Source organism: Crinia signifera, chromosome 4 (genome assembly GCF_055691185.1).
Source record: "Crinia signifera chromosome 4, ASM5569118v1, whole genome shotgun sequence".
In the NCBI taxonomy this organism is placed as follows: Eukaryota; Metazoa; Chordata; class Amphibia; order Anura; family Myobatrachidae; genus Crinia; species Crinia signifera.
In genome coordinates this window covers 203681084-203704941 of record NC_139220.1, presented here as the reverse complement: position 1 = coordinate 203704941, position 23858 = coordinate 203681084, and the positions used below count along the sequence as shown (strand labels likewise).

General features: G+C 46.0%; 1 protein-coding gene across 1 annotated transcript in view; it reads left to right on the top strand.

The window, feature by feature from the left end:
* LOC146072513 (uncharacterized) overlaps nucleotides 1-19414 on the top strand; it is a 29003-nt gene extending 9589 nt beyond the window's left edge. Inside the window, exons 4-6 of the mRNA XM_083179736.1 lie at nucleotides 178-318; nucleotides 11607-12326; nucleotides 17337-19414. Coding sequence (XP_083035862.1) covers nucleotides 178-318; nucleotides 11607-12326; nucleotides 17337-17381 — 906 coding nt within the window. The 3' untranslated portion in view covers nucleotides 17382-19414. The remainder of the gene's footprint in view (nucleotides 1-177; nucleotides 319-11606; nucleotides 12327-17336) is intronic.
* The last annotated feature ends 4444 nt before the right edge of the window (nucleotides 19415-23858 follow it).

Genomic DNA, 23858 nt, shown 5'->3' with positions numbered 1-23858 from the left:
CCCCTTACGACGGTGTGAAGAGCGCCCGTAGGGCGTGATGAATCACCTAGTTAGTAATATGTAGCCATGATGCATTCAACAGATAAATTACTATATTTACAATCACATGAATGTATTTATTAGAAATGTATCGGAACAAGGTCACATATCACAATAACTGTATTGTTTGTTCTGCAGCATTCCGATATAAACCCATATGACATGATTCAGCCAACAAAGGTTAAGCAACAAAATGGTCTTTCACAGCCCAATTTAGATGTTCCCAAAAGTAACAAAGGTGGTGTCACTCGAAACAGACAGAAACAGAACAGTGAAAAGGTAGGACTGCTACTTACTGTGACAGCTGCATTATGCATGCAGTAGCAATAGGGTCTATTACCATGGCAAGGTACAACACTAGTGATTTACGTTATGGATGTCTGTCTTCCCCCAGTGCAATTGTTGTCCCCAATAACAGAGTGGCTGGTGCAGGGTTAGCGCAAGTCCATGTTGCTGACGGATCTGTCTGTTTTTAGCACTGCACATGCTCCATAGCTGAGTGCAATCGTCTGCAGGAGAATCAGAGACTTCCAAGTCTCAGCCAGAGATGGAACTACCATTGGTGCAGCAGATGCAGTGCACCTGGGCCCCTGAGGACTAAGGCGCCCAATGCTGCCCCTGTCACCCTCTTCCTTTCACCCACTGTTTTCCCTGTCACACTTTGCCTCCCCCTGCATCTCCCTTTCACCCACTGCCTCTCCCTGTCATCCACTGCCATGTTACATATTGTGAACTTGGGTTGGGTGGCGGAGGGGATCAGGGCTGCCGAGAGGGGGGGGGGGGGGAGTGGGTACTGTGGGGTTTTAGCATCAAACGGGTAGGCACAGGTGAGGATTTGGCACAGACTTAGACAGTGACATCACGGCTTGGGTCCAACACAGGGCTTGCCTGAGTTTTATTGCAGCACTCAGAGCAAGAAACTAACAACAGCCTTTACACTTCAGGCAAAACAGAAAACAAAAACCTGCTCGTCTGAGCTCTAACTAAACAGAATAAACGTCCCTCTCTATACCAGGGCCACACTATGTGACACTGGACACACACAGCAGATATAGACCAAGTAATGCAGTACTTACAGCCTTGTCTCTCTCTAGCAGCAGCTTACTGCCTCCAACACCCAGGGAGAGAGAGAGAGAGCTCTAAGGAGAGGGCTGACTCCTTTTTAAAGAATCAGGTGTTCTCCTGATTACCAGCCCAGGACAGAACACCCTTTGTAAGCCGGAGCTTACCACACAGATTGAAATAGCCTGCAGTCTATATGCCATAAGACAGGATTCTAGGGGAAAAGTACCTGCCGTCTATGACTTTCCCTGCCACTGTCTTACATACCCTCCCCCTCTGTTCGAACCTGTGGGGTCGGACACTGTCTGCCAACTGGCAGTATGTTCGGGATAGGACATCGGCATTACCCTGAAGCCTTCCTGCTCTGTGTTCCACTGTAAATTTGAAATTTTGCAAATTGAGAAACCATCTCATGACCCTTGCATTTCTCTCTTTGGCTTGGTACATCCATGTAAGTGGGGAGTGGTCAGTGATTAATCTAAAGGAGCGTCCTAAGAGATAGTACTTTAGGGATTCAAGGGCCCACTTGATTGCTAAGCACTCCCGCTCGACTATACTGTAGTTTCTCTCCGTAGGTGTGAGCTTCCTGCTCAAATATGTTACCGGGTGTTCCTCTCCACCAACTTCTTGGGAGAGGACAGCACCTAGTCCCACATCAGAAGCATCAGTCTGTACGACAAACTCTTTTTTAAAATCTGGAGTGATCAGGACTGGTTGATTACAAAGGGCCACTTTTAATTCTTGGAATGCCCTTTCAGCCTCTGGGTTCCAGCTGACCATAACTGCCCTACCTCCTTTGGTAAGATCGGTTAGGGGCGCTGCCATGGTTGCAAACTGGGGAATGAACCTACGGTAATACCCCAGAATTCCCAAAAAAGCCCTGACTTGTTTTTTTGTTGAAGGACGAGGCCAGTCTTGGATAGCCTCCACTTTATTTATTTGTGGCTTTATTATACCTCTCCCGATAACATACCCCAGGTAATGTTTTTGGACCTCCCCAGATATGGCCTGTCTACGCGCTTCTGGTACTCTATAGGGTTTTAAGTGTACCCGAACTCCAGGTTCGGTGACAATGTCATGTTTTATGGCTGTGGAGCGCCCTGGAAGTTCTGAGAACACATCATAATTCCTTTGTACTAACTCTTTGTCAGCATTGGGGTATTGGGGCTCACCATTTATGACTTTAGGATTTTCCCTAGCTCTTAATAAGGTGGAATCTCTAAGTTGAGCAGTCCCAAAATTATCACGTGACATCTCTAGCTCAGGCATGTCACATGCTTCTTCCTGCTCCTCAGCTTCACCTGCAAGAACAGCTAGGGGAAAACTGTCAGATTCAATAGTGGTCACCCCTACCGTTTGAACCTCAGTATCCTGATCAAAAGGCTCAGGACTAATCACAGGGCACACATTCTCATTATTAACAGCATTTCTAGTGCAGTGTACATTCTGTTTCCACAAGTCCCAGAACAATGGGAAGTCTCTTCCCAGGATCACACTATGCATCAGGGTCTTTACCACGCCCACTTCATGGGACACAGTTCCACAAGTACTCTTTAGCTGGACTAAAGCTGTGGGATACTCCTTGGTGTCCCCATGTATGCAGAAGACCCCTATGTAACGTCCTGTGAGTGTCCCAGGGTCTACCAAGCTGGCATGGATGAGAGTAACTAAACTCCCAGAGTCCAGTAGAGCCCTCCCGGGATAACCATCCACCTTTACATGACATATTTGCTGTCCAGTTTCTGACACAGTCTCAGCAGAGAAAACAGAACGTGCATATAAAGAGCTTCGCCTGGCTGTATCACACTCCATTGGCTCAGAAGTAAGGGGGCAATTGGCAGCAATATGCCTAGGTCCATGACAACGCCAACACTGTATGCGGCCCCAGTCTTTTTGCGACCCAGGTTTGGACCCTACTGTCCCTTGGGAACGCCTCTCCACTGTTTGTTCCCCATCTAGGCCACCTCCCTTTACAACATTATTCACCCCTCTAGTAAACGGAACAGTCTTACCAGATGATCCGGCCGCTTTGCTGTTCTTGAGGGTGGAATGTCCAGGAGGCACTTCTTGGAGTAGATTTTCAGTAGCTCTGTACCTCTCAACCAAGTTGACAAGCCCCTCGGCATCATTAGGGTCGCCCTGACCGACCCAGCGCTGAACCTTTGGAGGTAAGGAACAACGATACTTGTCCAGCACGACTCTCTCCACGATCTGCGCTGGTGTAGACTCCTCTGGCTGTAGCCATTTCCTTACCAGGTGGACCAGGTCATACATTTGGGACCGCGCAGGTAACTGTTCAGAAAAAGTCCAGTTATGCACCTTCCGGGCACGCACACTCATGTTTACGCCTAAGCGAGCAAGGATCTCTCCCTTGAGTTTCGCGTAGTCGTTAGCATCCTGCTCACTCAGATCAAAATACGCCTTTTGTGGTTCTCCAGTTAGAAAAGGTGCTACCACACCTGCCCATTGATCCACGGGTAACTGTTCACGCTCTGCTACACGTTCAAACACCGCAAGAAAGGCCTCTACATCATCCGTGAGAGTCATCTTTTGCAGAGATTTCTGTACTGCAGCCCGTGTGGTTGGAAGCAAGGGTTGGGGTGTTTGCACACTCTGCGCCACACTCTTAGCCACATTCTGTATTTGCTCTTGTAATTGCAGATTAATTTGCTGCTGTTCCTTTAAGGCTAGTCTGTTGGATTCAAGCAGCAAAACATTGGTTTCAGCCTGGGCACGCATGGCCTCCTCATGCACCTTTTGCTGACATGCGTTTGCCTGCCGCTGCAGCTCATTTGCCTGCACCAAGTGTTTTAAAAGGTCCTCCATTTTAACAGTCTCCTGTTGCAGTGTTACAGCAGCCTTTAGCCAGGACATGCAAGTATCAGTGCACTCCAGACACTCACTTGTGGCTGGTTGCCTTTAGCAACAACTTCCAGCTTGCTGTAGCAAAAGTCCTATACTTCGATGTATGTCTCTTTAAGTGAGATGCTTGCTCGCATTCTCCACCATATGTGGGGTTTTAGCATCAAACGGGTAGGCACAGGTGAGGATTTGGCACAGACTTAGACAGTGACATCACGGCTTGGGTCCAACACAGGGCTTGCCTGAGTTTTATTGCAGCACTCAGAGCAAGAAACTAACAACAGCCTTTACACTTCAGGCAAAACAGAAAACAAAAACCTGCTCGTCTGAGCTCTAACTAAACAGAATAAACGTCCCTCTCTATACCAGGGCCACACTATGTGACACTGGACACACACAGCAGATATAGACCAAGTAATGCAGTACTTACAGCCTTGTCTCTCTCTAGCAGCAGCTTACTGCCTCCAACACCCAGGGAGAGAGAGAGAGCTCTAAGGAGAGGGCTGACTCCTTTTTAAAGAATCAGGTGTTCTCCTGATTACCAGCCCAGGACAGAACACCCTTTGTAAGCCGGAGCTTACCACACAGATTGAAATAGCCTGCAGTCTATATGCCATAAGACAGGATTCTAGGGGAAAAGTACCTGCCGTCTATGACTTTCCCTGCCACTGTCTTACAGTACTAATAACCATGCCCGGGCTTGCTGGAGGGGCCCGGTGTCAAGGTCTGACCCCTCTTCTCCCTCCATCCATCTTGGGCAGCAGCAGCACACACCTACAGCATGTGCGTCTCACTGACAGTGTGAGAGTGCATGCTGAGCCTGTTGTCAGCACTCAGCACAGCACATGCTGTAGGTGTATGCTGCTGCTGAGGGGGGACGACGACAATAACACTCCCCCCTCCACTTCAGAGTGATATTTCACCCCTCCTAAATATTTTTGGGGCGTGGCCTAATTACGGAAGGTGACCACGCCTCTCATAATTAGGCCATACCCCCTACATTTTAACAGGGGCCGGCATACCTCACGGCGGCCCTGGAGGGAGGCCCAAATTATATTTTTGCACCAGGGCCCACTACCCACAAGTTCCACTACTGTTCTCAGCTGTAGATTCACTTGCAACTGAATGGACTAAACTAGGTGGCATTGGGGCGTTGCATGCTGGTTAAACTGAAGATGTGAGGACAGAATTGCAGGTTATACAGAGCTATATGAGAGAGATGCAGCGTTCTGACTGATTGCATACTAATGTCTTGCACCAAGGACAGGGCTGGAGTAAGTGTGTGTCAAAGGGCTATGTAACCAAGCGGGTCAAGGACAGTTGTGCAGTTGCATATTGTAGATACTTACTACTCAGCACACAAGGAAATATACTTACATTTAGTTCCATCTACCCAATTAAAGTATAATGTGGGATTCTGAATTGGTCCCTGAATCTCTTTTGCTTATTTTTTAGAATATAAAGGACAGAAAAATGGTCATAAATGTAGCCATATTGCATGTCCATACAAATGTATGCGCATACTACCTCCTATAAATGACTTTTGCTTTGTCAATTAACATAGTTGCTTGCAAAAATACTTAACCCACTAAATAGTTAATAGAGTTTTCTGTATTACAAAGGACACTTAAGCTGCGTACACACTACGAGATGTGTGTACCTGGTGATATTGGCAGCAGGGGGGGAGACCCGGTGAGATGTCGGCACTGGCAAGATCATACTAACTAATGAGGTCCTTCCTCACCTATACTGAACAGACGTGCGAGGGAGTCCTTAACAATGCGCGGGTATTGCACATCATTGACGATATTCAGTGTACACACTAGACTAGAAAGTAAATGATCTACTGTGCTGATCCCTACCTCTGGAATTCTCTCCCTATCAGACTCTCCACTCCATGATAGGCTTTCAAAACTTCACTCTTTCCTCAAAGCCATCCAACTCTCATGCTAACCTTCTGTCCCATACTCACTGTCTATCAATATGTGTCACCCCTGTCTGTCCCCCTCTCCTTTAGAAAGTAAGCACCAACCCTCTTCTCTACTACAGTGGCACCTTACCCTTGATTTCTGCCACCTTGATCCCTATTTCAGTGTTATGACTGCTGATGCAGCAATGTTTAAGAACCTTTTTTTTGTAATGCTCATTAGTTTCTGTACTTTGTGGAATCTTACAAATATAATAATAATAATTGTACTACAAATAATAATAACATAACTCCCAACATAACGGTGGCGTGAATCACGACACTCGTGCGGTAAAGTGACATCGGCCCCCAAAAGAGAGTGTGGCCTCAACAAAAGGGGGCATGGCTTCATGATAATGAGAAAGAAATATACCAGCGGTTGCTTGTTTCTCAAATAATTCAGTAGATGACGGTTTCTAAGTATTATAACATTTTAATGAACATTAAACACACATTATAAAAACAAATACATACATGTATTTTGGTATGCGGTAAGGACACACTAAAAGTAAATATTGGGTGATTAGATGAGCCCTATAGACACTTTTAGACTCCTATATCCAGGATTATATGTATCTTGAAGGGATGTCTCTATTATAGCAGCGATTTTTAGGTTGTAACAGATGACCAGGTAGAGAAATTAGTCCCGTATTTGTAGATAAAATTTGTAATCCTCAGGAGTCAGCAGTGTCAGGGTGCTGGTAGTGTTGAGAAGCTCTACGTGTTTCTCTGGGAAAGGTCTCCCAGCTTCCTCAGGAGCAAGTTAGTAACTAGAGACATCCCTTCCAGATACATATAATCCTGGATATAGGAGTCTAAAAGTGTGTATAGGCAGGGTAGCCAAGAGGAATGTCGGGCCCCAGTAACATTTTTTGGGGCGTGGCCTAAGTGTGGGAGGTGTGATCACCTCCAGCACTTAGGCCACACCTCAAAATGTTTAGAAGGGGTAAAAGAAAACTAAAAAAAAACCTCTGAACTCAGCAGCAGCAGCACACCTACAGCATGTCCTGTGCTGACACATGCTGTAGAAGTGTGTGCTGCTGTTGCTGCCTGGGAGGAATGGCGGGGGAAGGGAGGGGTTGGACCAGGGCCCCTGCAGCAAGTCCGGGCCCCGGTAATTAGTACCCTCCCCCCCCCCTCTCAGCTGCCCTGTGTATAGGGCTCATCTAATCACCCAATATTTACTTTTAGTGTGTCCTTTCCACATACAGGTTGAGTAAATGCTCTGGACCACGATCATTTTGGTTAAGGTTTTTTTCGGATTTTGGAATTTTTTTTTAAACATACTTACCTGTCCCCTGGCGGTGCCCCGATGGTCACTCGGCATCCACTTTGTCCCCCGGCGTCCACGGCAGGCCTCCAGCACCATCTCCAGCGGTCCCAGGAGTGCATTGAGCGAGTTCCAGGCGCGCTGGTGACATCACCGGATAAGCACACACTCGCTCAATGCACTCCTGGGACCGCTGGAGACGACGGAGAGGATGCTGAAGGCCTGCCGTGGACGCGGGGGGACTTGGTAAGTATAAAAAAAGGGTTGGGGGGGGGGGGGGGGTAAAAAATTTTTTTTATTATTATTACAAAAAACACCTGGGGCGAAATGTAATAGGGTGCGATTTTTAGACTAAAAAAAAATCGCACCAAATCGCACCTTTAAAAATCGCATTTTTTGCCGCGAATTCGCATATGTAATGAGATGCGAATTAGCGGCAAAAAATGCGATTTGCCGCGATTTGCCGCGATTTTTAGTCATGAAAATGTGCGCATTTTCAGTCATGAAAATGTGCGCATTTTCATAAATGCGATTTTGTTCAAAAAAAAAAAGGAAAAAAAAAAACGGCGTGGGGTCCCCCCTCCTAAGCATAACCAGCCCCGGGCTCATTGAGCCGGACCTGGTTCCAAAAATACGGGGGGACAAAAAGCATAGGGGTCCCCCGTATTTCTGAAACCAGCCCCGGACTCTTGGACCGGTCCTGGTTCCAAAAATACGGGGGACAAAAAATCTGGGGGTCCCCCGTATTTTGAAACCAGCACCGGGCTCCAACAGCCCGCGGTGTCATGCCACAGCCGGGGGACACTTTTTATACAAGGTCCCCCGGCCAAAACATGAGCACCGTGGCTGGTCAGCCTTGGACGGGGTACCTGGAGGAGTGGGGACCCCCCCAATAAAGGGGTCCCCCCCCCCCAGGCTTCACCCGTCCAGGGCTGAAGCCCGGGGCTGTCACCGGCGTCCGTGGCCAGTGGACGCCGGCCTGATAGGGTTAAATCCATCATACATATCATTACATTGCTTTTTACTGGCGAACTACAAGTGCCAGCAGACCTCCCCCGCATGCTGGGACTTGGAGAACCACAAGTCCCAGCATGCGGGGCATTAATGGGCCCGCTGGGACTTGTAGTCCACCTGTAAAAAGAATGTTTATAAAAAACACACACACAGAGAAGTACAAGTTTATTACACACACACACCTCAATTTTACACCAGCATACTTACCATTCCTGGATCCAGCGCTGGTCTGGCTGCTTCACAGCCGGCTCCCCCCGCACTGACAGGCAGCGGGGAGAAGCGGCTGTCTCCGTCGCTTCTAACAGCCTCTGTAGCGCTGTCCGAGTGCTACAGAGGCTGAGAGCGTGATTGGCTGAGCTACAGTATGCGTCTCCATGGAGACGCATAGCTCAGCCAATCAGGACTGAGCTATGCGTCTCCATGGAGACGCATACTGTAGCTCAGCCAATCACGCTCTCAGCCTCTGTAGCACTCGGACAGCGCTACAGAGGCTGTTAGAAGCGACGGAGACAGCCGCTTCTCCCCGCTGCCTGTCAGTGCGGGGGGAGCCGGCTGTGAAGCAGCCAGACCAGCGCTGGATCCAGGAATGGTAAGTATGCTGGTGTAAAATTGAGGTGTGTGTGTGTAATAAACTTGTACTTCTCTGTGTGTGTGTTTTTTATAAACATTCTTTTTACAGGTGGACTACAAGTCCCAGCGGGCCCATTAATGCCCCGCATGCTGGGACTTGTGGTTCTCCAAGTCCCAGCATGCGGGGGAGGTCTGCTGGCACTTGTAGTTCGCCAGTAAAAAGCAATGTAATGATATGTATGATGGATTTAACCCTATCAGGCCGGCGTCCACTGGCCACGGACGCCGGTGACAGCCCCGGGCTTCAGCCCTGGACGGGTGAAGCCTGGGGGGGGGGGACCCCTTTATTGGGGGGGTCCCCACTCCTCCAGGTACCCCGTCCAAGGCTGACCAGCCACGGTGCTCATGTTTTGGCCGGGGGACCTTGTATAAAAAGTGTCCCCCGGCTGTGGCATGACACCGCGGGCTGTTGGAGCCCGGTGCTGGTTTCAAAATACGGGGGACCCCCAGATTTTTTGTCCCCCGTATTTTTGGAACCAGGACCGGTCCAAGAGTCCGGGGCTGGTTTCAGAAATACGGGGGACCCCTATGCTTTTTGTCCCCCCGTATTTTTGGAACCAGGTCCGGCTCAATGAGCCCGGGGCTGGTTATGCTTAGGAGGGGGGACCCCACGCCGTTTTTTTTTTATAAAAACACTTTTACACATTTTTATTAACAGAACCATGCACAGATCTCAATGATCTGTGCATGGTTCTGTCAAATTCGCCTGTCAGAACCTGGTCTATTTTTTTTGCGATTTTTGGTAACATTTACCAAAAATCGCACCCTATTACATTTGCGAGTTGTATACTTTATAATGGGAAAACATCTGGATGCGAATTGAAATGTGACTAAAAATCGCACTTCTAAAAGTGCGATTTCGCGGTAAAAAGTGCGATTTTTTACCGCGATTTCCAACCTATTAAATGTGCGATTTTCGGAAAATGTGCGATTTCGGCCGTTTTTGACCAAAAATCGCACATGTCTAAAAAATCACACCCTATTACATTTCGCCCCTGGTTTTTGGAATAATTCGGATACGGGATGCCCGGATACGGGATACCCAACCTGTACCAAAATACATGTATGTGTTTGTTTTTATAATGTGTGTTTAATGTTCATTAAAATTTTATAATACTTAGAAAGCATCATCTACTGAATTATTTGAGAAACAAGCCAACGCTGGTATAATTCTTTCTTATCTGGTATATTTTTTTGAGGGACTGACTACCCCCTTACTAGCTGCTGTTAGCAAGCGCATCTTACCACCACAAATTTTTCTCCTTCAGGATAATGATGCTTTCATGAGCTACGCCCCCTGATTTGGGGGGCATGGGCAGTGATCTGTAAGCTGCTGGCATGCCCACAGTCACTCTGTCTCCCATGAATAAACACTGTCCGCATGTGTGATAGGGAGCCTCCCAACTGCCCCCCACCACCAGACACTGCTGCCTGCTGGTGGGAGGAAGGGCAAACACCAAACAATTAGACTATCTCGCAAAAATCAGGACAGGTGGGAGGTATGTAGTAGTAGTAATAATAATAATAATAATAATTATAATAATAATAAACCATGACATCAGACACTCACTTTCATTCAGTGCAGACTAGTGACTATCAATAATAGCAGTAACACCCCCCCCCCCCCCAAAAAAAAAATTATAATATTTTTTAATAATATTAATAATCATAATAATACAAACTACTGAAATTAAAATTGCAGGCAAACTTCCTCTTTAAAATACATATTTTTCTTCTTCCTTATCTTTTCCTTCTAATAATCTGCAATACTGTACATGACAAAGAAAAATTAGTATCGAGTCAAGTGCACCTTTATTTAAAGTATACAAATAGACTACAATACACAGAATACACTCACATATTAGGTCAGGCTGTGGGAGATTAGGTTTAGACATCAGGGAGGGATGGTTGAGGTGCAGTGGAAGGTAAGTATACTTACCTGACCCCTTTAGGGATTCTCTCCTTTGGGATTAGGTATTCTGAATGCTGGCATTGCAGATGCCGGTATTCAGTATGTATCCCCTCCACTGCACTGAAACAGAAGAATGCATAAATTACACAGTAGTGTATCCTAGAGTCTATCTTTGTTCTTGTACTATTAATATGGCACCCTGTGCAAACACTTCAAACCTGTGCAAAATAAAAAAAAAACTAAATCCACAAACCTATAGAAAACATAAAGCAGGAAATAAACAAAAATCTTGACTGGGCATTGAGTCTCACTGTATTTCTGCTTTATTTATTCTTTACTTTATGTTTTAAATAGTCTTTCTACAAAAGTGTCTACAATACTGTTACATCACAGTATTACATCACAACTCATTGACCCATATTCAATGCGGCCGGCGCCCTATTCTACGTTCTGGGGGAATCCCTGCTGTCACAGGATGGTGAGGATTCCCCCAAACAGCGAGGCTCGTGGCTAATGCAGGGTGCCCGCCGCATTTAGCCACGAGTCGCTGTTTCAGCGGCCGCATACGCCGATTCCACCTTGCTCCAAAAACAGAGCGAGGGGGAATCGGCGTAAGCAGGGGGGGGGGGGGTTGAATACTGACATGGCGAGCTGTGACAGCGAGCAGGCAGCACTGCTTGCTGTCACAGCTCGCCCCAGCATTGAATATACCCCATTATCTAATTGTTGTAATAACCCCTTCCAAAGAAATGGACTAGTCAAGAAAGAGGGATAGAGGGGGTCATAAAATGCTTAATTTATTCATACAAATTATAATAATAATAATGTTTTACAATATGTTTGTATTCTAGGACATTCCTCCACCACTACCTGAGAGATGTAATCTAGATGATGAACATTACCAAACCTATTCAATGCCTAAAAGAGAGGCAAAAGAAAATCTATGTTCAAAAAATATGAATGCAGATGTCCTATATTCTCTGGTCAAAGAGCCACAGATCAATCAAAAGAATATGAATTTGACCAGTAATCCAGATGTTCTTTATTCTGAGATTAAATGTCTGCCATCAGCCCTGGGGCATTTACAGAGCTCCTCAAAATCCCTAACTCAAGATGAAATGAAGTTATCAATGGACACAAGGACACCTAGACTGATCAATAGTCTGAAGGAACATTCAGATTGTGAAGTTCTGGAGATGAGGTTTGCAACATCAGTTCAGACAATTAATAGTAAAACATTAAGTGGTCCTTTCTTCAGGTGTGAAAACGCTGGCAGTTCATTTCTGCATTCAATGGTTCCTTCTCATTCTGAAACTGACATGTATGAACAAGTACCCTTTAGGAGCCCCCAAACCACAAATCAGTTTCAATGTGCGGATCAGCTATCCAACTACTCTATGTGTAATACAAACACATATGATCAAATTTCCACTAGAACATCTAAAGAAGTAACATCTAGAGAAATGACCAGGAAAGTCGCTGTGACAAGCTCTGCAGAAGAAAATGCATATGAGATCATTGCAACAAGAGATATTTCTAAGCCAGCTGGGAAAAAACAGTATGCTGCTAAGGTATGTCTGTTCTTACAATGCCATTTTGCCTCAAGGGATTCCTGTAGTGTACAGTGTACAGTATACAGTACTAGGAGGTTTAGGTAAATAAGTGTAAAACGGTTGTAAAGCATATATAAATATATATATATCCCCAATATTCCAATCCACGCTAAAGCCTATTTCACAAATATGTTTACAGTAAAGTTTCTTTCACAGTTATAAACTCGGCAGCCTCACCACTATGTTCCCTGAGGGATAGGGAACAAACAAAGCCCAATATTTTTACCCAATAGTGGTATGGCGCCTAAAATAAAGTCCAAAATGCACTCTTGCAAGATCCAACATCCAGTGAAGTAAACAGGAGATGTATTTCCAATAATTTGTGTATTATTCTTCATAGGATTGTCAAGGTAAAAACACGCTTGTAGAGGTCCAACGCGTTTCGTCTCATAGAGACTTCATCAGGGGAATGTAACAGTCTTGTGATCACGAATTTATGAGATCAATAGAACATTTCCTTCTTTATAGAGATGTTTTCCAAGGAATTTTATAAGGACGTGGTGTCCCTTGAACCTATATTAGGGATATACAACATAACCAGTTGATTGGTTAAAAGGGGATGCAGTTAAAATCCCGGCGGTTGGATCCCGGCATTCAGAATCCCGACGCCGGAATCCCGACCGCCGAAATCCCGACCGCCGAAATCCCGACACATTCTCCCTCTGTGGGTGTCCACGACACCCCTGGAGGGAGAATAAATTAGTGTGCCGAGCGTAGCGAGGCACCGGGCCCGCTGCGTGGCGAGCGCAGCGAGCCCGCAAGGGGGGGCGATCCATGTCCCCCCCCTTGTCGGCATTTCGGCTGTTGGGATTCCGGCGTCGGGATTCTGAACGCCGGTATCCCGACCGCCGGGATTCAGTACTGAATCCGATAAAAGTATGCCAATTTTAGTGGCCTATAGTTTAACAGGTCTTAGTATTCCTGTTAGCCTCCTCTGTGTCGGAGTTAAAATTGTACCTAAAACACGGATGACAATCCTTCATCCAATAAAAATGCAAATAAATCTTCAATGAGACTTCTGGTTGCTTCAGAGAGGCTAGCAGTCATTCTGTTCTATTGATCTCATAAATTCGTGATCACAAGACTGTTACATTCCCCTGATGAAGTCTCTATGGGACTCTACAAGCGTTTTTTACCTTGACAATCCTATGGATGTTGAATCTTGCAAGAGTGCATTTTGGACTTTATTTTAGGCGCCATACCACTATTGGGTAAAATAAAATAAAATAAATATATATATATATATATACTGTTCCAAACCTGCCGGCACTCAAACAGTTAAATGGACAACGGGCCCCGGTGCCCCAAAGGCATAGCATACATTACTCCAAGAAATAATTGGCACTCAGGAGGCAAAGTCAGCAAATAAAACGGATCTGTATTGCTAAGCTTTCGGGGTTTGACCCCCTTCTCAAGAAGGGGGTCAAACCCCGAAAGCTTAGCAATACAGATCCGTTTTATTTGCTGACTTTGCCTCCCGAGTGCCAATTATTTCTTGGAGTAATATATATATATATATATATATATATATATATATATATATATATATATATATATATATATATATATATATATATATATAAAGCTTACTACTCACCTCTATGAGGTGAAGTACTGCCACTGACAAAATAGAGGCCACTCATCAGACCAATGACTCCTTTGTGTGCTAATAGATGTCATAAGAGAAAGTGAATGCAATTGTTGCAGGAACACGGATTTGTTTCAAACTTGCTGAATATGAAGAGAGGGATCTGTGAAGAAGGGGTTGGAGTTAGAAGCAGATAGAGTCTGGGTGTGGGGTGGAGTGGAGAGTTTATGGACTAAAAACTGTCACTGACTGGCTTTTAACTAATGCATCTATAATTTAGCAGGGATAAAAAAGAACACAAACGAAAGCCTCATCATTGGGGTTAGCAAGCTCAGGATTGTATTACCAAGCTCTGAAACACTTATATACTATATACACTAAGCCTGGATAGCTTAGGCCAGGGTGGCCATCCAATCAGAGGCAATGCACCAAACAGTAGTACTGAAATGGTTAACTTGCAGGTATGCAGTATAGCAGAGAGATATATAGCAGAGATATATATACCACTGAACAGGAGGTTGTTAACTTTAGAAGCGGCTGAGGCTGTGGGCAATAGACGTCTGACAGTGTGTGTCAGTTGGGTGACCCCGGAGTTGAGAGTGCCAAACCTAGATGGTGATAAAGTAAATAAAAGGATATTAATAGGTGAAAACAATAAAGAAACAAATTGTGGATGAAGTGAGAGGATTTAGGATGGCCAATTCCCACAAGGGGAAGACCAAAATAGGTGTATGGAGTGATGAGAAAAAAGAAAAGAAAGAAGCAGCCAGTCCCTGAGCAGCTTAATACCAGAGATGAGGTCTAATTAAGTGATACTTAGATAAAAGTGACAATGACAACAAAACAAGAAGGTAATAATTACCTAAAAGCTAATAAAGCAAATCCGTATTGTAGTGATGTGTGAACGGAGGACATGCAGATAGGATAAGCTGTTGGTTAAAACAAAGTGTAATCTGAAGGTGTAGATGATACAAGGTCGCATACCAGTGCCAATGGTGGACAGAAAATGATAAAAAACTGTTTTATTGAGCCAATCCGTATCAAGTACAAGTTCTGGAAGAACCCCTCGGATTGGGTCCCACCTGGGCGACAGTCAGAACACTGGGATGATGGATATTCGGTATCGGTATCCTACGTCCGTGTCAGAGAAACACTGATAGTGATAATCGGTCATTCAGACCATCCGGTTTCACCGTCTTGAGCCGATGTATCCATCTGGTCTCCAGCTTTAGGAGTTTGCCAGCCCTGTCCCCTCTTCGGATTGATGCTGGAATGTGGTCCAAGATGATCTGTTTAAAATCCAATAGGTTATACCCAGCTTGGGCAAAATGCTTGGCCACTGGTTGGTCGTTGCCTCTGCCCGTCAGAGCTTGGCCTATAGCTGACCTGTGGAGGGCCATCCGCTCTCGTACCGACCGCACTGTTTTGCCCACATATAGTAACTTACATGGACATTGAATGATGTATATCATGTGGGTCGTTTGCCAAGACAGTACATGTTTGATGGGGTAGGTGCACTTTGTTGATGGATGGATAAACTTACTGCCAGTAAGCATGTGCTGGCAGGTAGTGCAACCCAGGCACTTATAGCAGCCTGGTGCCTTGGACATGAAGTTGGCTCTTGCCGTCACGGGGTTTGAAAAGCCTGTAACATATATATATATATATACAGGCAGGTATGCACAGGTGTATGGTACAGGTGTACGGTGCAGGTACTCATCATATCCTTGTAGCTGCAGTGTATACTGGAAGGTATTGAGTTCTCTTTGAAGTAGGCTTGAAGTCTGCACAGCGTATAGACTAATATCTGTGGTCTGTGAGGGTCTCAGTGGCTCTAGGGCTGTCAGGACTCTCCTGCAGGGTTACATGTCAGAGCTCAGGCGCGCTCTGTTATACTAAGGGGCTGTCCTGTCAGACTACACTGCTGGGCTCATTCTCCCTGTCAGGAGGCGCTGTCACTCTAGCTCTCCCAGTCACACAATGTGGAAGTGCTGTGGTAACAGACAGCACTCCTTCTAACAATAAGCAGCATGCTGACTGCTGATGGGCTAGGTGCGCTGTCACTCTGATATGTGACAGTGCGCATGGACGCTGGGGCTGCCTACCGTTAACAATGGTGGCCAAAAGGGGCAAGACAGCTACTGGGTTTGCCATGGGGACAAGTGCAGAGCACACCTTACTAATACAATAGGGTGAAGCGTTGGAGAGACCAGCATCAACACACCACTGATGAAGCTGAAATAAAGATGGCCACTAAAAGGAGCCTTTTAGTGGCCGTCTTTATTTCAGCTCATCAGTGGTGTGTTTATGCTGCTCTCTCCAATGCTTCACCCTATTGCTAAACCCAGCTCTCCTATCTCACCAGAGAACTCAGCGATGTGTCAGCGTGGTGGGGGGAAGCTGGAAGAGCTGACAGCCGCTGTTCACAAAGACTGCAGTGGTTTATGTGCTTTTCTTAGAATATGTATATATCTCTGACACCCTGATAATTGCTTCAGTGTCCTGTTCCCTGATGCAACTATCCTTATTTACCATGTGCTTGTCCTAAATTGTCTTGTACTGTATTCGTTATCTGTTGTATGTATTGCATACCCTCCAACATTTGAAGAGAAGAAATCGGTACATATTCAAGAAGGGGCGTGGTCATGAATAAAGGGGCGTGGTCATGGGCAAAAGGGGTGTAACTACGTCCCCTTTCTGAATGTGTACTGTGCACACTGCACCAACTACTGCACCCCCCCATGGCTATATGTACCCCATTTACATATGCTGATGATGCCCCTGGTCTCGTTGCCTGTGCTACCGCTCGTGCACTTCCGCTGACGCATAAGGCGTGCACGATTCAAATTAGTTTCCGGCCCCATGTGCTGTGATTGGCCTCAGTGCCTGCGCTGTGATTGGCCACGGTGCATCAAGGTGGCTACCATTGGCTGCAGTGCTCTCAGTTTAAAAGCCTAACTCTGCACCCTCTTCTCCCGGTGCCTCCGGCGCCTTCAGTGACACCAGCGCAAGTTTGTTTACCTCCATGCTGCCTCAGCTGTGACAACTGAAGGGGAGCCACCAGAAAACCGGTACATTCGGTACACTTTTATTTAGCCAGTACAGACTGTTTAAATGGTACTGTACCAGCTAAATCGGTACAGGTGGAGGGTATGGTATTGTTAGGTGCTGCAGAACCTTTGTAGAGTCATATAAATAAACAATAATAATAATAATCTGTCACAGCAATGTTGGTACTCAAAGGGTCAATAAATACTTATATTACAATATCATATTAGTATAAAAATGTGTTAGGTCCACTGTGAAATGAAATTAAACTGTTTGTCATGTATATACTTTACTGGCACTTCTAATAATGCATTTCTGTATTCTATTTACAGGTTGAAAAACCAAAGAAATTCTTTTTTGGTGACAAGAAGAAATAAATGAAATAAAAATGATTGTGACAGAAGCAGTACAAACTATACACATCCATACACTGATAACCAGTTACATTGTTTCAAAACACTGCAATTTTTCCGGACTATTTTAAAATTAAATTGAAAGCATAGAACAAGTAACAATTGGAGATAAAAGGAAATTATAAAATAATTTTGTTTAACAACATGTAATCAATTTATTTTTCTTATGGAAGTAGCCACCTTTTGCAGATATGATATTGTTTGAGAAGATCCCTGCTGCAGAAATTGGACTTGTACCGTAGTTCACTTTGCTCAATGGGATTTAGGTCTAGAGACTGTTCTGGGCATTCCATGATTTGGACCCTTCAACCTTGGTTGTTTTCCTAGAAAGTGGTTCTCACATAACCTGGAAGTATGATTTGGTTGGGTACAAGGTGCCTGGAGCAGATTCTGTTCCATACTGCCCCACTCAATTAATGAGACCTGTAGATGTCGTTTTAGAAGCACCTAGATCAGTGGTTCTCAACCTCAGCCCTCAGGACCCCAACAGTGCACATTCTTCAGGTCTCCACACAGAATCACAGGTGAAATAATTGGCTCCAACTGTGATCTTTTAAAATATGTCAGTGAATAATGAGTGCACCTGTGCACCCAGTGAAGTAGGTGCTACGGCGCCCGGAGCAAGGGCATGTTTTGCACCCCCCCCCCCATTTGTAGTAGCTGAGGTTCCTGCGCAATGAAAAGTGGGTGCGGCCCAACATTATACCACACACCGTAATGCCCATTGCACATTTGAGAGAACTTTGTAATACCAATTACACATAAAGCCACATGCCATAATGCCAATTACACATAAGGCCACACATGATGCCCATTACATACTATATAACAAACCGTAATGTCCATTACATACTATATAACAAACCGTAATGCCCTTTACATACTATATAACAAATCATTATGCCCATTACACAATAAGCCGCACACCGTGATGCCCATTACACCGCAACCGCACACCATGATGCCAATTACTACACACACCGTGATGCCAATTACACAATAAGCCACACACCGTGATGCCCATTACACCCCACACCGCGATGCCAATTACACAATACTCCCCCACACCGTATTGCTATTATGCCACACACAGTGATGCCAATTACATAATACTTCCTACACCGTAATGCCATTATGCCCCACATTGTGATGCCAATTACACAATACGCTGCACACCATGATGCCCATAACACCGCACACTGTGATGGCAAATACACAATACCCCCCACACCGAAATGCCCATTACACATTACACCCCACACCATGATGCCCATTACACATATGCCCCTATACTAGTGCCAGGCACAGATATGCCCCCACAGTGCCAGACATATACCCCCACAGTGCAGACACAGACAGTCACAGAGTCACTATTTCGCACAAAGAGTTCACATGGTTTTTACATAAAAAACTAAAATCCACCTTGCCTCCTCCTCCTCCAGGCCACAGTCAGGGACGTGATGATGATGTTGCTGCAGCCAGGAAGGAGGCTGTGTAGCACTGTAGCAGAGGCAAGGGAGGAGTCAGTGTCCTCCTGAGCGCTGCCCGGCCAGCTCGTCATCACACTGAGCAGGCCCGAGCAGCAACAGCAGCAGCACCTTCAGCCAGGGAGGATTCTGGACACGGGGGGAAGAGACCGTGATGTGCGTGACGTCATTGGTTTGCAGGCCGTGGTGGCAGGGTCAGGTGAGCAGGCAGGCACCCGCCTGAGACTTTAAGCAAGTCCCGGTCCCTGGACTCCCGGGTCACTCGCGGACAGGTTGCTGCACCCTTCCTGCACCTCTGTGTGCACCTGTCAGGTGACCTGGAAAATGTGCACTGTTGGTGGTCATGAGGACTGAGGAATAGACCTAGAATTTTCAGGGCCTGATCAGCCAATAAGATGATTATGCTGCAGCTTGGAACGTTGGGACCTAGGAGGTGATCCTGTGGCAGTGCAGCTGCACCTAACACCAGCACTGTAATTGTCTGTGCACTCACCCAGTCACTGTGTTATACCACACCATAACCCCCCCCCCCCCACCCCCACCCCCACCCCAGACCATAAATGTAAAGCTTTATTGTGCAATATCTCCCATCTTTATATCTCCCATCTTTTTAGGGGCGTAGTAGAGCAAGCCACTAAATCATGTGTTTTGCTTTCTTTCAATACTCCAAAAGCACATTAAATTTGAGTCTGTTATACAACAGGAGTGACTCCGAAATCCTGATTATGTGCTGCATTTAATATCTATCGAATTGCAGGAGCGATCACATGTAATTTTTAAACACATGTGGTCGCTCGAATGCAATTGGCAGACGGAGGTAGCGCTGCTGGTGTCTGTCAGAGTAGCATAGTGCTGGGAAGAGCGCTGTCTGGCGGCAGGGGTGCAGAGTTTGAAAAAAAACTGTTTAAAACTGACTCTCTCAGCCAATCAGCAGCCGCCTAATTGGGATGCCCTCTCTCAGCCAATCAGAGGGCTTTCCATTGTTTTAAACTGTTTTATCAAATTCTGCCACCACGCCTACTAGCACTCACCTTCACAGCGCTACACTACTCTGCCACCTGCCCTTTTCCAGCACCCGATGTGGCATTGCAGATGGCATGCCACATCGAGTGCTGGAAGAGGGCACTTTAGGCACCATAAGATGTGATCGGATGCAATGGGACATCGCATTGCGATGACACATTGCAACCATTAGCATAAGTGTATGGGCACATTAGAGTGAGGAGTCTATGCACTAAAACTGGATGGAGATAAAGTACCAGCCAATCAGCTCCTTTCATTTTTCAAAGACAGCCTGTAACATAGCAATTATGATCTGATTGGTTGGTACTTTGGCCTTGATTCAGACATGCTCGCTGGGCTGCAAGTATTCGGAGCCCATCGAGCAGGTAGCCGTCACCCTGCCAAATGCACACCACCCCGTACGCAGCCGTGCACACGTAGGGGAAAAATCTTGCGCACAGTGTAACATGCGCATTCGCAGTTGTTCGATATTCAGACAGGCTGCAAATTCGCAGCCCATCCTACTGGGTCTGAATCGGCCTCTTTATCTCTTACATAGGTCCCCAAAATGTTACAATGCCTAACACTCACAGAAAACTGCCAGCAACCATAGGCGTATAGCACACAATAGGGGTTATTCTGGATGATTCACTCGGATGCGAATTCGCATCCTTGCGAGTGAACCAGATCCAATTTTGCGAATGGTGGTACACCTGCCCACCAGTCACACGGCCCGTAAGATCGCGTGGCATGCAATTGGATGTTTTACATAAACATCCATTTGCAGCCTGTGGGGGAACACCCACATTATTCGATGGTCTCCAACCATCGAATGATGTGGAAGGTTGAGCAACCTCAGATATGCGTGCAGGTTCCACATAATTCGATGGTTGGAGACCATCGAATAATGTGGGTGTTCCCCCACAGGCTGCAAATGGATGTTTAAGTAACACATCCATTCGCATGCCACGCGAACGTACGCAACCTTAAATTTGCATGCACATTCTGAGGGAAGTGAGCGGGCAGCCGACAACCGGTGATGTCAGCTGCCTGCCCCCCGAACCTGCGTCATCGTTCCATTAGCATGGGAACTCCCATGAAACGAGGCGCACGCATCCTGCATCTGCTCATGCGCAGCAATGACCCTGCACATGTGCAGATGCAAAACATCGGACCCCTTGCGAACAAAGGGGTCCATATGAATGGACCTGAATAAGGTCCTATAATTTGTGCAGCCCAAACACTGAATAAAAATGAAGGAGCTGACGATATTACTTCTGCAGCTTTCCTTCCCAATCCTCACGCCCAGCTGCAACAAGATACAGTATTGGTATGCTTTAAATGTTTTCTACCGTGTTTCCCCGATAATAAGACACTGTCTTATTTTTTTTTTTCAGTCCAAAAACACCAAAGGGCTTATTTTTGGGGTAGGGCTTATTTTAGCTCCTCAGTCCTTCTTTTAGCTACATCATGCCCCTCAATCACCTTATACTTTAAGCACAACTGCCGCTTTCCTTTCCTTCTGCATTTTTCAGCCACTCAGTCTTTCCTCCGCCGCCGCTCTGTCACTCCGCTCCCGTCTTTGAACAGACGCCACTCAGTCCTTGAGGTGCGCAGTGACGTCACATGCACAATGCATCCCTGGGACCGCTGATGCCAGCAGAGGCTTCAGCGGTACCAGGGCTGCTACCGTAGCAGCAGCATCCATTTCATGCGGGTGGGTGGGGGGGTTTAGCGGAGCTGGGAGTTTAGCACAGGGACTGGGCAAAATGGGGATTAAGCTAGGGTTTATTTTCGGGGTAGGGCTTATTTTGGACCGTTGTCCAGAAATAAGGGTAGAGCTTATTATTGGGGTAGGTCTTATTATCAGGGAAACAGGGTACAGTAGGCCAGCGATGGGTGGTTTGAGCCATCTCTGCTGCCACCTCTCCATTACACCCTGCACTTCCATTTTCCCTCTGAGGGGAGGAGAGCGCATCGCATGTCTCTCCTACCCCTCACTGTGGATCCTTCCCTGTGACTGGGCTGTCCGCCAGTCAGAGCTTGCGGGCCGGCAGCCAATCACAAGCTTTGATTGGCGGAAGGCCCAGTCACAAGGAAGTGAGGGGAAGGAGAGATGCGTGGTTCGTTGTGCTCTCCTCCCCTGAGAAGGGAAGCAGCGGCGTCGACACTGGACATAGGACACAGACAGCGGCACTGCAGGGGGACATCGAACTGTCCTCTCCCCGGCAGCAGCAGCAAGAATGGTGAGTGTGCTGCTGCTGGGAAACTAGCATACCCGGCATTGTGGGGGATACCTGGTCCTGTGGGAAAGTACCTGCCACTGTGGGGCATACTTGTTTCTGGCACTGTGGGGCATTCCTGTTTCTGGCTCTGGGGGCATGACCTACTATTGTGGCACTCCTGCGAGGCCACATGCCTCCAATGCCCCCAGCACTGCCAGATAAACAATGCCCACCTGATTGTGGTGCCATTCTAAATAAATACTCTGGCGGTACGGTGTGCCTTCAGCACAGGCAGATGTCCCTTCTTCTCTGCCTCCAGTGTTGGGAGGTATGTATGCGGCATATTGGACATTGCAGTGTGTGGAATATTGTGTCTGAGGCATTGCGGTGTGTGGCATAATGTGTCAGGGGCATTACAGTGTGTGGCATAATATGTAAAGGGCATTTTTCGATTATTATGCAGATTTATTTTCTTTTTTTTTTATTTTGCCTCGATTAGCTCCCGCTCCAAAAAAAGTTGGAGACCACTGGTGGAACACATTTATAGATTTTTACCAGCCCCAAAAAAGCCTTAGCATATTAACCAAATTTGTGCTTAATCAATCGTTTGAATGATTTTGTGCTAATTTAATCCATATGACTTTTAGAATATAAAGTATGGCATCCCCCTGCATACATCAAGCATCTATGTTTTTTTTTTTTTTTTTTCAAAATCTTTTTATTCAGCACAATCAATACATATATTACAAATCTTGTACATGCATGTAATCTGTACAGTGGAGAATACAGGAGTTCCATACAATTTGTGATATGCCAGTGGTAGTTTTGAATTTACAATAATAAAGATTTTTTATTTCTAGCTTCTTGATGCAACTCGTTTCATGTCTATTTTTTGTATACCATATGCATATGACATATCAAGTATTCACTGTTTATTCATCTTTTACATGCCTCCAACTAATTATAACAAAGTAGAAAATGACAAAACATTAATAATGCTCTCTCTCCCCCGCCCCCACCGCATCCCCGCAGCTGTGCTGGCATTATTGCCCAAGATCTATTGGAGGGTCATTGGCTAAGGACCGCAATAGAAACCAAGATGTTTGTTTCATGCTTTCCTGAATCTGCTTTCTGATTCCTATAGAGAGTGTATTGATATAACTTTCCCACATTTGAAAAAATTTTTCAACCCTTGACTCCTTGCTTAGGGACGCCTCCACCCAATCCATTCTAAATAAATGAAATAATTTACATTTGAATAATGGTAGAGACGGAGCGGATGTGGACGTCCACTCTTGCAAGATTGTTTTTCGAGCTGCTGCACTAATAGCCAATAGTAACCTTCTACCTCCTTTGCTTGCTCTGAGGTTTGGTGGGATTATCCCTAATATTGCCCATTCGGCAGTCAAAGGGACATAATTCATTAGTTGTGATTCCACATATCTCCTTATTTGATTCCAGAATCCCCTTACCACTGGGCATGCCCAGAAGCAGTGATAAAGATCAGCCTCCAGCTCTCCGCATCTGTAGCATGCACTTGTTTCCTTGTTACCCATAAGATAGCTCCTATGGGGGGATATATATGCCCTATGATAAATATTGAGAAACATTTCTACATACGTAGTCGAGGATATTGTTGTACAGGATTTGTTTAACTCCTTAACAAGATCCTCCACTCCGTATTCTGGAAATTTCGAGGTCCACTGTATCATTCCCGTCGCCGACTT